General features: G+C 52.2%; 1 protein-coding gene across 29 annotated transcripts in view; it reads right to left on the bottom strand.

The window, feature by feature from the left end:
• Positions 1-13,808, bottom strand: part of SSBP3 (single stranded DNA binding protein 3) — a 168,446-nt gene that overhangs the window by 27,578 nt on the left and 127,060 nt on the right. For 5 of the 29 annotated variants that reach the window (XM_081493046.1, XM_081493047.1, XM_081493048.1 and 2 more), the window contains exon 6: positions 482-562. The exons of 23 other annotated variants lie outside the window; for them this stretch is intronic. In XM_081493046.1, the coding sequence (XP_081349172.1) occupies positions 482-562 (81 nt within the window). Of the gene's footprint in view, positions 1-481; positions 563-12,978; positions 12,982-13,808 lie in introns of all 29 variants that reach the window. One more of the 29 variants, XM_081493049.1, reaches the window with a different exon arrangement.

Below are 13,808 nucleotides of genomic sequence, written 5' to 3'. Positions count from 1 at the left end.
GGGTAAGGAAGGGGAGCAGGGAGAAGGGGGGAGGAGATACACAAAGGCAACAGTGAGGGGACAGCGGGCGCCCTAACTCGATGCAGAGGAATGGGCAGAAAAGCTTTCCCAGCAGCGAAGAGTGCAAACGGAGAAGGCAAGGATGCAGCTTTGGTTACAAACAATGGTTAACCAAACTCAAAAACCAAACCAAAAGTGAGAGAGGAAAAAAAAAAACGCAGAGGCCGCTGACAAGGTCACAGAAACAGTTCTCCTTTTCTTTTGGTTTCATATCCAAGCAGGGTGTGATGTCCAAGGAATGAAGACTATCTTTAGGGGGGAAAAAAGATATATATTGGGAGAAGGGGGAATCTCCTTGGTCAGGAAATCCTCAAAGGCAATGGCGAGAGCACATTTTGATTTTTGTTTTTCCTCTGCTGGCTCTGTCCTCCTGGTGCCCCGCGCCCCCCGGCCGGCGGGCGGGCGAGCCACAGTGCGTTACCTGACTGTGGGGTCCCATCATGCTGCTGGGATTGTGAGGTGGAGGCTGTGCGTGCGGCGAGGGCTGTGACCCCGGAGGACCCTGTGAGGCCAGACAGTAGAGGCAGGTTATAGATCACAGCACATGAAGAAGCGCAGGAGAAGCTTAAAAGAACAAAAATTAAACCAAAAACGAAGGGCGGGCGGCGTGCGGGCGGCAGGCTCTGGTTGGCGGGGAGGTGCGAGCTGCTGCTTGGGTCGCCGGCTCAACGGTGTAAAAGGGCGGGTGGGAGGGAGAGAAGCTGATAAACACATTCACGGGGGATTTCCAGGCACCACAAATAAAATCAAGCTCCTCTGTGGAAGCACGCAGGACTAGGCCTGCATGGTCTGCCGTTAGAGCAGAGTTTGCCATGTTAAATACGTTGGTTGAGACAGGCTCAGGGCGCTCAGTGAGTGTGTGTGCTTAGTCGCTCAGTCATGTCTGACTCTTTGCAATCCCACAGACTGTAGCCCACCAGGCTCCTCTGTCCATGGGGATTCTCCAGGGAAGAATACTGGAGTGGGTTGCCATGTCCTCCTCCAGAGGATCCTCCCAACCCAGGGATCGAACCTGCATCTCCTGCATTGCAGGCGGATTCTTTACCGCTGAGCCACCGGGGAAGCCCCAGGGCTTGCAGGGACTCACAGAAACTGACCTACCCTGCAGGGTGCCCATGTGCCACTTCCTGGGCCAGGACCAGGCAAGGATGAGGCAACCAGTCTACTGAGGTGAGAGGGCTCTGACGGATGAATGGGAACACACAGGAAGAGTGAGGTGGTGCCAGAGATAGAATACATGGGGGACAAGAGGAAGAGACCATCATTGAGCGACTGCTCAGAGCACTTCATTAACACACCTTCACTTCAAATTGACTCCGGGAAGTGCGTTTCTCATTTCTATTTCTATCAGTAATGACAATGGGTTTCAAGGGATAAGGAGACTTGGCCATGGCCACACAACCAGTAGATGGCAAAAAAAGAGGAGAAGCCTGATGGGCGCAAGGCTCATCCTGGCCTCTGCAGCCCAGGCCTGAGAGGGTGTGTGGGGGAGCAGGGTCGGGTCTGGGTGACCGGAGGAGATGATGGGGCTAGCCACTCCAGCTGGCGGTAAGCCACCCTTGTCCCCGGCTGACCCCTGAAGCTCTGGGCTATATGCTGGCCTTGACTCTCCACAGGAGAGATGGGCAGAAGAATTCACTTAAACCACAGAGCTGACCAAAGCATGAGGTGCAGCCCATTAGTGGGTGGTGAAATCAATTTAGTGGGTTGCAACCATTGTTTTTAAAAACCTAGAACAGAATAAAAAATAGGGTAGAAAATATCAGACAGCTTTGTGTGTTTTAAGGAAATACTCTTCATTCATCTCTATTTATAAATATGTGTGTGTGTGTGTGTGTGTACTGGGTCACTGTGTCAAATGTACTTTCTACTGTGGGTCACAGTCAAAAAGCATGAAAATCTGGTCAGGGAAGCGCCTTGTTGCCCACTTGGGATATTCAGAGCAAGATGCTGTTGCTGGTAAGGAGAATGTGAAAGTCACTTTAGTTGTGTCTCTTTGTGACCCCATGGACTGTAGCCTGCCAGGCTCCTCTGTCCATGGGGATTCTCCAGGCAAGAATACTGGAGGGGGTGGCATTCCCTTCTCCAGGGGATCCTTCCAACCCAGGGATCGAACCCAGGTCTCCTGCACCGTAGGCAGATTCTTTACCGTCTGAGCCACCAGGGAAGCCTGCTGGTGAGAAACACAACCCAATTCACTCTTTCGGGGCTTTGTCACTAGCCTCGGAAGTTGAGAAAAATTTAAAATATGCAGAAAGGATGAGTGTGGTTTCATTTAAAAAGAGAAGGAAAATGATTCTTTGGGCATGGTTTTCTTCCTCAGTCTCCTCCCTGGAAGCCAGGCTGCTCAGCCTGTTGCCGGCTCAGCAAGCAAAGCCCAGAGAGCAGAGCCGGTAGCGGGGTGGGAGGGGTGGGCGTGGGGTGGGCATGGAGACAGAGAGAGGTGTGCAGAGAGGGGCAAGGAGGCAGTGCCCAGGACAGGTCTGGAGCTTCTTGCCTGAGTGTGGGGCTGCTCACTTCCGGAAAGCTCCATGGAGCAGATGTTCCCCTACCTGCCACACTACTAATTTCAACAAGTGTGTGTCTTTCTAGCGGCTGCCAGCAACGGCATGGTTTGTTACCATGAGCAATTTTCTTAATTAACAGACATTAATTAGCCATTTAGCAATTTTGCAAGCATTTGTTTAGCGGCTTTCCTAAACATGAATACCACTGTGATAATGGCACTGATTAGAGGGTCCCCTAATTAACAGTACAGGGAAGGAAAATTGAAATCACATAAATTAAAAAGGGAGGGGAAGTTAATGAAGGCGGGACATATTTGCACCTGCAAGTCTTTTGTACCACGAAACTTGGGTGCAATGTAAACAAAATAACATAATTTGGAGCCAACCCCCCAAAAAAACAGGAAAATGAAAAGCACGAAGGAGGAGGGTTCAAGGGTGAGGTCCAGTCGCCAAGAGGGAGCAAAAGGCCTTCCTTCAGGTCCTCAGCTCTTGGCAGGAGGAGCGCCTCCTCCCTCCCGAGCCTCCGCCACCCTCCCCAGTAATATCACGATTCTCAGGGCCAGCAGTGTGGCTCGGGCAGGATTCACACCTGTGCACCCTGGCAGCCAGGGGAGGTAAAGAGAGCCTGGTTTGCTGAGTGATCAGAGAAAAAGTAAGTAAAGCCCCCCAGATACCCATGGGGGCCTCAGTCGATGGCAGTCCTTGCTAAGGGCCAACACTCAAACCCGAGTCTTTTCTAAGCCACCTCTCAGCCCTGCATTCCGGCCGCCTGGGCCCCGGGAGGTCCAGCGGGCAAAGCTGCCCCCTGCACCTCCCGCTTAGAAGCTTCCTCTGGGACTCTGGCTGCCTGGGCCCTGGTGAGTGGACATGGAACAACTTGGCCTCAATGCAGCTGCCTCAAGACAAGTGACAAGCAGTAAGGGACTGTGGCTAGTCAGTGAGGCCCCAGCAACTTCCCTGATCTGCAGGCAGCCATGGGAAGCTGGCTGATAAGCCCAGAGAGGAGGCAGCAGCTCTGAAGTCTCTCCTCTGACTTGGAGCCAGGGTTTGGAATACTGAGGACATGGGAACTCTAGTCCAGGCCAGCTGGTCATATGAAGAGAAAAGCCCACCACAGTCTGGACACAGGCAAAGATACAGCTCAGCATTCACCTTCCGAGACCCAATCAGGCTGCCTAGGCTCTGCTTCTGTACCTCCCAGCACGGTCCCCAGCACTACCAGGAGCATTACAGGCCAGGAAGCTTCTCTTTCACAGAGCCAGATGCCCACCTTCCCCAGTGGGTAACCAACCTCCTCCCAAATCTCCATGCTCTGCATCTCTGCTACCTCCACTCAGCCTGAAAGCTCCTCGTTTCTATATGCGTGTCCAGGTACTGTCCCTGAGACTGGATGCAATAGCATTGTACACTTGGCTTGTTCTCAGGAGCACAGAATGCAACTCCACGTTGGGGAAATGTCTGCTCATGTAAAGATAATGACAGACATGCTGTGTTGCCCATCTTCACAAGACTGTATGGCATCTGCTGCCCTGTGCTTTATTAAACTACAAAAGAGTGTTCTTCTCTTTCTTGTCTGCATTCTCAACCAAAGACTGACAGGTTGGTTTAGAGAAGACAGACCTTTGGTCTTTTCAACTTGCTACCCACTCAAGCAAAAGGCTATGTAGGAGGCAGACCAAAAAAAAAAAAAAGACCCTGTTTTAAGATTCTGACCTTTGTTGGGATATTGGCTTTTCTTTTCCCCAAACCCTGCACAGATCTGGCAGGCAGGTAGAGAGGATGGAGGTAGAAGGTGAGAGAGGGCAGGGACCGTAAAGTTGGTAACAGTGAGTGTTGTTCCCACACAGGCCCACTTCCCTCCCCAATGGGGCCTTCCTGGTTTCCACTTGAAAGCTTTAGAAGAACCCAAAATAGGTACATCTGGAAGCCTGCTTGGCCAGGATGAGCCTCTGCATCCAGGTCCATTTAGACCATCTCCCTCATGGACCTTGGAGGCTTTCCATACAGATGCTGCCTAGCCAACCGGCTGAGGAGGTGGATAGGGGCAGACATCTGAGGTGCACAGAATATCAGGCTGGAAGTCATCCCACCAGAAACTTGGGGAGAACCTCACCTGCCCAGCAGTCACCTGCTTGTTGGTGACTCTGACAGATCAATTCTTCCAATGCTCTTCATTTATGGGGGAGAAGAGAGGCACAGGACAGAGGTGTGACTTGCTCAAGGCCACAGAGATGAAGCTGGTGGCTGAGCCACATCACCTCACTCCAGTCAAGAGATCTCTTCATGGTATCATGCCCCCATCTGTCGCAGACAAAGAAACAGGGTTTGAAAAGAACTGGGTTCATTCAAACCCTGACTCTCTGCCACTGACTGCACTTCTCTCCATAATGAAATGGGAGTAACTATAGTAAGAATAACGAAGCCACACCTGCCACGCAAGTGGCCTTCAACTGAATCACTTCATGTCATCCAACTCCTTGCAGGAAGGGAGAACAGGCTCAGCAAGCCGAAGCCACTTGCCTAGGATTATAAACTATTAAGAGGTGGATCCAGGCTGATTCTAGAGTCTGGGGAGCCTAGCTGGTCCACTATCCTATTCCTACAAGCCCTTGAGCAGTCTCCTAGAGGCTGAAGGACTTGGGGGAACATCCAGTCACTCACCCACATACATATCCTGGGTGGTGAGCTCCCACCTGTCTGGGGTAAGGAAAGGTCACAGAAGTGCACTGGACTCGTCTCATCCTGGCCCAGGAAGCTCCCAGGCTAGCTAGGGAGAAGGACGAGGACACAGAGACAAACAGGCTGGAGCGTCGGTTTAAAATCACCACGGGCCCCAAGAGAAGGGGACAGGTAAAGTGAGGCCCAGGGTGGCCACAGATGGAGGCCGACAGGGAGCAGGGATGAAAACAAGGTCCCCTGGTGGGTCAGAACTCTCAAATTGTACCACACTGCCTCCACGGGGTGACAGTAAGGAGACTTGACACTGAGTCTGGGAAAAGGAAGGAGACATGCGCACTTCCTGTCTGGTTCTCAGTCTGCCCCAGACCCCGTTAATGGACTTGCCATTCCTTTCAGACGTTCCTGAGATCTCTGACCAATGACACATAAGCTTCCTTAGGCTTTTTCCTGCCACTTCAGCGTTGGATGGCATAACATCCAGCAGCTCTGAGAGCCTCTTAGCAGGGCCTCAGGAGGCTCCGCTATGGTATGACAGAGGCAAACACCAGGCCATTCCACTCCAACTCTGGATGCGGACGGGTTTAGTGAAAGAGCCTTTGCTGTCATCAATATGGGGGGGAGCAGAGCAAAACGGATCAGAGGTCTCTGCAGAAAAGCACCTCAGGGGGCTTCCCTGGTGGACCAGTGGTTAAGACTCTGCTCTTTCACTGCAGGAAGCACAGGTTCGATCCTTGATTGAGGCAGTTCTGCATGCCTTGAGGTGCGGCCAAATCAATAACTAACTTTTTAAAAAAGAAAAGAAAAGCACCTCAGAACCGTCAGCAGGGCCCACCTATTGCCATGTTTTGATCAAGTCCCTGCACCTCCCTGAAGCCCATACACAGCCAGTGCCTGGCCTAGGTCCCCAGGCTTCCACAGTCCCCACGCCTCATGCTCCACAGCCACTCACAGCCCATCTACATGGAAGGCAAGAACTAGATATATACTCTGCAGGATCACCCTCCTGAGCCTGCTGAAAGGCCACACATCCTCCTTTGTGAAGCTTGACCTATTCTACCCAGATAGGCACACTCCAAATATGGCACATCCTCTATGGACGTCTCGCCTTATCCCTGGATGTCACGTGGGCTTCTCCGGGGCAGTGACACAGTCCCCACGTGGACATCCAGGGCAGGGCCCGAGCAGAATGCTGAGGCTCAGCCAGCAGGTGGACCCCACAGCCACAGTCAGCCAGCCCCGGCGTGAACACATCTAACACTTGGTGTTCAAGGAACCAGGAGGAAACATTAGTAACAACAGGGTAACCAAGTTGGTCATCTCAGGTAAAGACTCCTGGGAGTAAGGGAGGATGGCATCTTAAAATTAAAAACTAGATAGGGACTTCTCTGGTGGTCCAGCAGTTAAGAACTCGCCTGTCAATGCAGAGGATGTGGGTTTGATCCCGGATCTTGGAACTAAGATCCTAAATGCCATGAGGCAACTAAGAATGCAGGTCACAACTACCAAAGTCCGTGCACCTAGAAGCCAGGGTCCACAACAAGAGAAACCACTGCAATAAAACCAAGCACTTCAACTAGAGAGGAGCCTCTGCTTATCCTAAATAGAGAAAGCTTCGCACAGTAACAAAGACCCAGCATAGTCAAAAATAAAACTTAAAAAAATTGCTTTTTAAAAAAATAATCTGTATTAATTTTTAAGGAGAGAGGTAATAAAAGCTATGTGCTAAGTTTAGTATTTCCAAAACTCACAGCTCCTTCACCAAATGCCACCCCACACTCCCCAAAGCTGCCTTCAACCTGCCTAGGAATCATGGACTCTTAAGAGAAGCAGAACTGAGACTGAGTCCGAGGTTTTCTGGGTATAGAGGTGGGCCAGCGGGGAGAGCTTGGCCATGAATGCCCAAGGCACCCGGGCGACAGTTCTGCCTGGCATCCCCAGCCAGGCCTGTAAGGGCACAGGGAGTCCAGGTGACATTCCTTGCAGAAAAGCTGTGAGAGTGCTCTCACACACTGAGTGCTTCATCATTACCACCTTGGCCAGATCTGCCTTTAGCCAGAGGGCCTTCGGGGAAAGGGGACCTGAAATTTTAGGTTGCTAAGAGACAAAACGTTCCCCACATCCCCGCCCCCATCCCCAACTCCTGGGCGGACACTGACCACTAGAGTGGCAAGGTTTCATCGACTGGCAGGGGGAGACAGACAACCCACATTATTGGTGGCCTGTGTAATCCGCCTACTGGGCGTGTCACCGTAATTGAGTGAATATAAAATTACATTAATTATACACATGGCAACAGGCGAGCAACAGACAATCCAATTTGCTCCTTGGACACGAATGCTGATGGAAAATGCCGTAAGCCCATTCTGGGGAGAGGGCCAAGGTGTGCCCGTGTGCCACCGACATCCACATCTGTCACCACGGTCTACCTCCACCCACAGCCTCCCTGCAGCAGGAGGCTGACCACCTGGCTGGGTAACAGAGGGAGGGCTCTGAACTCCCCCCTCCCTCTGACATGCAGCTCATCACAGAAGAAGTTATTTCTTCATTTCGACCCATGGGAACGAACTTGGCAGTGGCTTTGGACAGCTGCCGCCCTATCCTGGTTCTATCTGTCCCCTCTGGGGAAGAGACCTCTTCATGTGTGTGGACGTGGACAGAAAAGGTCAGAGGTGGAGCTGAAATTACCAACTCGAGGGTATGGGGGGGCTGAGCTGGGCCATACTCAACCATGGGGCCATGACCAGGTGGCGGCTCGGCCCTGAGAGCTCAGTCAGGGGGCTGTCGGCCGCCTAGGAGATGAGCCCATAGCAATCATGACCCTCCACGGGCACCAGGTAAAGCAGGTGGCAAGTGGTGGTGGCCCGTCTTCTTGACATGGTGGGGAAGTCATCAGTGAAAGGAACAGACAGTACACAATGTGTCCCCCTTGGGGCACCTCTGCATAACGTCAGGAATCCTCACAGCCACAGGGGTCCACTCAGTGCAAGGATCAGTGACAGACACATTGATTCCAGCTGAGCCAAGGCCCCAGCTCCCCTCCTCTCTCCTCCTCCTTGTGCCTCTCGGAGGAGCCAGGACAGTGCTAGGCAGGTGGCGAGGGTGAGAGGTCCACACACTTGTGAATCTGGTTTCCTGAGACAGGTCGCCCAGACACCCACAGGAGGGGCTCAGAGCATGCTTTACTCCAGAGGTCCCAGGGAGACAGGGACGCAGAATCAGCAGGAGACGATTTTCAAAACAAAGGGAGGAAACAGAGTAAATCAAAGTACAGGCAGCGGCATCCAAGACCTAACACAGAGTACCCCCCATGCTGCTCCCTGTGTGCCCCAGCCCTGAGCACAGACGGGAAAGCTGAGCCCCAGGGACGTGGGCTCACTGCTCCTAAGTCCAGGCTTGGCACCCTGCACCACACCTGTAGTGGAGGCTGGAGGTCAGCTGCCACTCGAGGACCCCAAGAGCACATCCACTACACTGAGCTGCCAGAAAAGTCAGCAAGCTATGGCTCGGGGCCAAGTCTGGCCTGTCATCTGCTTTTGTAAATAAAGTTTTATCAGAACACGGCTATGTTCATTTGTGTACCGTTTTGAGTTTGCTTTCATGTTACATCTGAACACAGCTGAGCAGTCAGGACAGAGACCAGATGGTCCACAAAGCCTGAAATATTTATTATCTGGCCCTTCACAGAAAAACTTTGCTGACCCTTGAGCTTAGTAATGGTTTTCAAGACTTAAGAGGGAAAAAACTGGGCCTTTTTTTTTTTTAATTTAACTCAGCACTACAATTCGTTTTTTAGGGGAAAAAAAAAATTATTTGGCTATGCAAGGTCTGACTTAGTTGTGGCATGTGGGATCTAGTTTCTTGACCAGGGATTGAACCTGGGACCCCTGCGTTGGGAGTGTAGAGTCTTGGCCACTGGATCACCGGGGAAGTCCCAAATTGGGGTCTTTTAAATTCTCAAGGAAAAGCAAAAGAGTGCTAGTATCTATCAGTATCTTCTAACTTGAACCTCACATCTCGCTAGTAAGATAAATGAAGCAAAAATCAACCCCATTTTACAAAGGATAAAAATGGTCCAGCGACATTACATTATTATTTACCAGAGACAGGATTTATCCCACTGAGGACAAGGGATTGTGCTCAGACCTGGGGTCAGCAAACCTGAGTTCTGGTTCCCCCACCAACATGCCATGTGACCAATCTCTGAGCCCTCGCTTTCTGGGCCACTGGTCTTAAACAAAATGATCTTTCATTATTATAATACAATAAACAGCATTCATGTCCAGCTGGTTGGTTCCAGAGTATCTCCTTGCTAACCATCTTCCCTATTTTCATTCTTGCCACAATGCTGGGGAACACACTCCTCCCTGGCTTGCCGGCACAAAACATTTTGGAGACTTGATTCTAACTCTGAGTTTTTCAGCAGGTTAGTGCTGTTTGACCTTCTCCAGTGCAGTGAATTCTAAGTAGTTCTCTAGGGTCATCTCAGGAAAGGGCTCTACCTCGAACACTGTGGTGGGGTGGCGGAGGGGCTAGGAGAGGCAACTGTCTCCAGCCACTGCCGCTGAACCCTTGAGGCCTCGCTGCTCAAGATTCTTTGCATGTGCTGTGTCCACAGAACTGAGCACTCTTTCCAGGGACTCAGGAAAAAGCATTAATACGCAGAACTTATGGGCAAAACCCATGTTCACCCTGGCAGTGCACCCAGCCAGTGGGTCCCAGCACGCTGGGCCAAGTGTGCGCTAAGCACTGGAGACACGAAAATAAACCGTAGCCTTCCCCCAAAGTGTTCCTGGTGGTGTGGAGAGACCAAGGCACAACCGGGACCATAAGAGCTTTCAAACAGAGGCAGGTACCAGGTGCACTAGGGAATGAGGGGCAGCGATCACAGAGCAATCACAATGAGCAGGCAGGAGGGGGAAGGCTAGACTGGAGTCCCCTGGCAGAGTAGAAATGGAAGAATTTTCTGGCCTGAGGTGGGCACCTGGCAGGGGCAGGAAAGGGCCTGGTGCTGGGGGGTCTCATGCACAAGATGGTGACCCTGGGGCTGGAAGTGGGGCTAAGGAGTGGGGTCATTAACCTTTGGGAGCTCGTGCAAGGGGGTAGCAATCAGACCTATGTCTTGGGAAGCACCCATCTGTTCCATTCCTTTCCAAAGATGCTTCTATATCCTCCTTCAAGTCAGAAGTAAAGACCTACGGCCTCTGGAAAACAGTGAGTTCACAGATGTCTGGGGTGCTAATTCCCATCTCCTGCTGACTACACATGGAGTGTGTACCTGCTCCCCCACTAAGCCACTCTCTAGCCCTGAGCAGCCAGCTCGCATTAATGTTGGCGAGGGTTTCCAAGACCCAGTCCCAGCCATGTGGGTTTCTGGCGGGCATCCAGAGAGCACACTCTCTTCTCCCCAGTGTCTACTGGGTAGAGACTGGCTCTTTGGTAAGTGGGAGAGGCGGAGACACACCCAGGATTGAGAACCATGCCAATCCCGCAGAACACAGGGAGGATGCCTACTTCGACTAGAGAACCAAACTTCCCCACCCCCATCCCCAAAGACTGCCTTTTGCTCTGAAAACAGATAGGGCTGCAAAGATGCATCCCGCTCCTGCCTGCCAGCCTCCACACCACCTCTCGCCAACGCTCAGGCTCTGCTGTTAATCACGGCAGCACAGTAAAGGCGAGGTGCATATTAAAAAGGCACTGCCTGGTCCACCCAGAGAATTCTTGCTCTACTTTAAGCTCTCTGGGCACATGCATTAACACAGCCTTTCTGCCCTACCCCTTTATGCCCCGACAGACGATCCAAAAAGTACAGATTCATCATATCGACCAGGACAGGGAGACACAAGGGTGTGGGAGCTATAAATCCAGGTGCCAGAATTCAACCCCAGCTGTCAAATGGGCAGAAGAGGGAACAGCAGAGTTAGCTAAGGTTTCCCCATTAGTTTTGTGGTTTCCTGGGTAACTGGGTGGCTTCTTCTGCCTCTGTCTCCCTGAGCTTAGGGAATGAGCCAGGTTCTTGTCTTCCTTCCTAAGGAGAAGCGATAGGATGGGGTGAGGGAAAGACCCAGAAACCAGGGGAAAGATGGGCTGAAGGAAGTTGGCCCACGGTCACACAGACAGTGGGCTATGAAACCTGGCACATCGCAGTGGCCACATGAGGGGCAGCCGTGTGGTGGGTGCTGCTGGAAGGACCCCAGATTCACGGGCTAGGGGTATGGTCTCCAGTCCCCTCCGAAACTCCCTAAGTCTGCCTGTAAAATGGGCCGCCACCTTCCCAAAGAGAGCCGCAGATCCTGGGACTCCAGTACTCAGTCCAGGGCCAGGGACCAGCCTCATCACTGGGTGGCTGCCCATACACAGAGCTGTGCTCAGATCCTCCAGCCTCATGGGATCCTTCAGGAAGCCCCTCCTTCCTGACTAAGCCTTCCTATTACCCCACTCCTAGGGAGCTGGCCCCTTGCCCATTAACATGTAACCTGTCTGAATGTGACATGTGGCTCTTACCAACCCCACCTGACGTGGGGAGCTCTTCAGCCAACTCCACACAAGCCATCTGGCCCTTGAAGTGCTCCATTACTTACTTCTTCTGCCCTTGATGTCCCCAGAGGACAGGGCCTGTGGTTCTTCTGTTTACCACTGCATCTCCCACGTCCACTCCTTCTAACGTTGTATTTTTATGATGAGCAGACTGTGGTGCAGCACGGTAAAGGCATTGCCCCAGAACAGACTGCAAGTCTCCAAAATCTTAGACCCTTTCCATAAACACAGTTAAGTCTCGTCGAGTCGGACCCTATAATTTATCTGAGGAAGAGGCACTTCATCAGATCCACATTTTGGGTGTATCTTTTTTGACCTGGAGGCAAGGATAGGACAAGACTCTGTCAAAGTCTTCTTGAATAAAGGTGACCCAAAACTGAAGAGACTTCAGGAAGGGGAGGGGAGAATTCTGCACTCTGTAGAAAAGGCCATGCAGACAAGCTGGAGGGGCAGGGCTGGGTGTGAGAGTACAAGCTCTGGCCCTTGTCCCACAGATCAACCACTGGTCCATCAATGGGGCTAGACCACAAAGAGCTCTGAGCGTCTTACCAAGAGCCTGTATTGTATTGTATTGTATCTAACGAAGGGGTACCGCTGACAAGAAGACAACTTGATGGAGTGAATGAGCCCCTCCACTGACCTGCTGTGAGCCCAGGCTGGAGTCTACCCCGTGGACCAGGAACACCTGGAGCCAGGGACTGCCTACCTCCCAGCCCTGGGAGCCCAGCAGGGCCAGGCAGAGAGCTGTCCCTCCCAGATGTGCGCTGAAGGATCAGACAGCCGGACACCAGCCCCTGGGAAGGAGCCCTTGTACGGACACCTCAACCGCCTTTCATTCTGCACACATTCCCACACTCAGAGCTGGTGAAGCAGGTGGAGCTGTTCCTATTTTACAGATGGAGAAACAGAAACTCCAACGATACCCAGGTGAGTCACTAGTGACAGAACTCAGGAGTACAGTCAGCCCTCCGTACCCATGGAGGCAGAACTCGCGGGTAGGGAGGCAGACTGCACTCAGCCATTTTATGTAAGGGACTTGAGCGTCATCGGCAGCTCCTGGTGTCCAAGGGGTCCTGGAACCAACCCCCGTGGACACTGAGGGATGACTATATAGGTGAAGACCCAGACTCCTGGATGGGAAAGCAGATGCTAACTCACAACAGCGAGCTTGCCTGGCAGGAACTGGACATACAACCTGCTCCCCTGCCAGCTCCTGTCAGCGGACAAGAGAACAAGGAGTCACCATCCCAGGGCCCAAGGGGGTAGCCAGGTGGGCAGGATTAAGTGAGGTAACACGTTAAAGACCCAAATAAGACTTGGTGCTTAGCAGGTGCCATAAACACCAATCTAACTAAAGGGTTAAACCCTAAAAAGGCAATCCACCTCGAGAATACCCTGAATCTCTTCCACACATCACTGCCACCACAGCTGTGCTAAGCCCCTGAGACAACCTTCTGGAAAAAGAAGAAAACTCCTGGGGGCCCTTGCTCTTGGTTGAGCTGGAAGACCTACCTCCACCCTGGCCTCTAGCTTAAAGAACAGCCCAGAACACTCCTGCTTGAGCCCATAACACAGGACCCAGAGTGTTTACCTACGCCAGGTGCCTGGCAGGGCTTCGCAGGCATTATTTCATGGTGTCTCCACAACCACCCCAAGAGGTAGAGGGTATCTTCACCCTCAACTGTCAGGTGAAGTGGCTGAGGCTCAGACAGTTGAATGGACTTTCCCAAGGCAACCAACGTGCCAACCCAGGCTGCATGACCCAGGGCTGCCAGGAAGCACGTTTAGAGAGGGTATGGGAGGGATGAGGGTAGATGAGCTAAAGGCTCATGGGAGCTCCAGGGGCCCAGCCACTGGGGCTTCTGACCATTGCTCATCCTGGATCCTGGATGGGTCATATTTCCATGGTAGTAATCAACCATCACTGAACAAGAGTATGTGTGTGTGTGTGCACGCACACGCATGCACATACACACATGCTAAAGTCGCTTCAGTCAGGTCTGAGTCCTTGCAACCCCATGGACT

This window comes from Giraffa tippelskirchi, chromosome 5, assembly GCF_054371585.1.
Source record: "Giraffa tippelskirchi isolate mGirTip1 chromosome 5, T2T-mGirTip1v1.2.pri, whole genome shotgun sequence".
Lineage (NCBI taxonomy): Eukaryota > Metazoa > Chordata > Mammalia > Artiodactyla > Giraffidae > Giraffa > Giraffa tippelskirchi.
The sequence above is the reverse complement of the archived record's forward strand: the minus strand, read 5'-3'. Positions and strand labels throughout refer to the sequence as shown.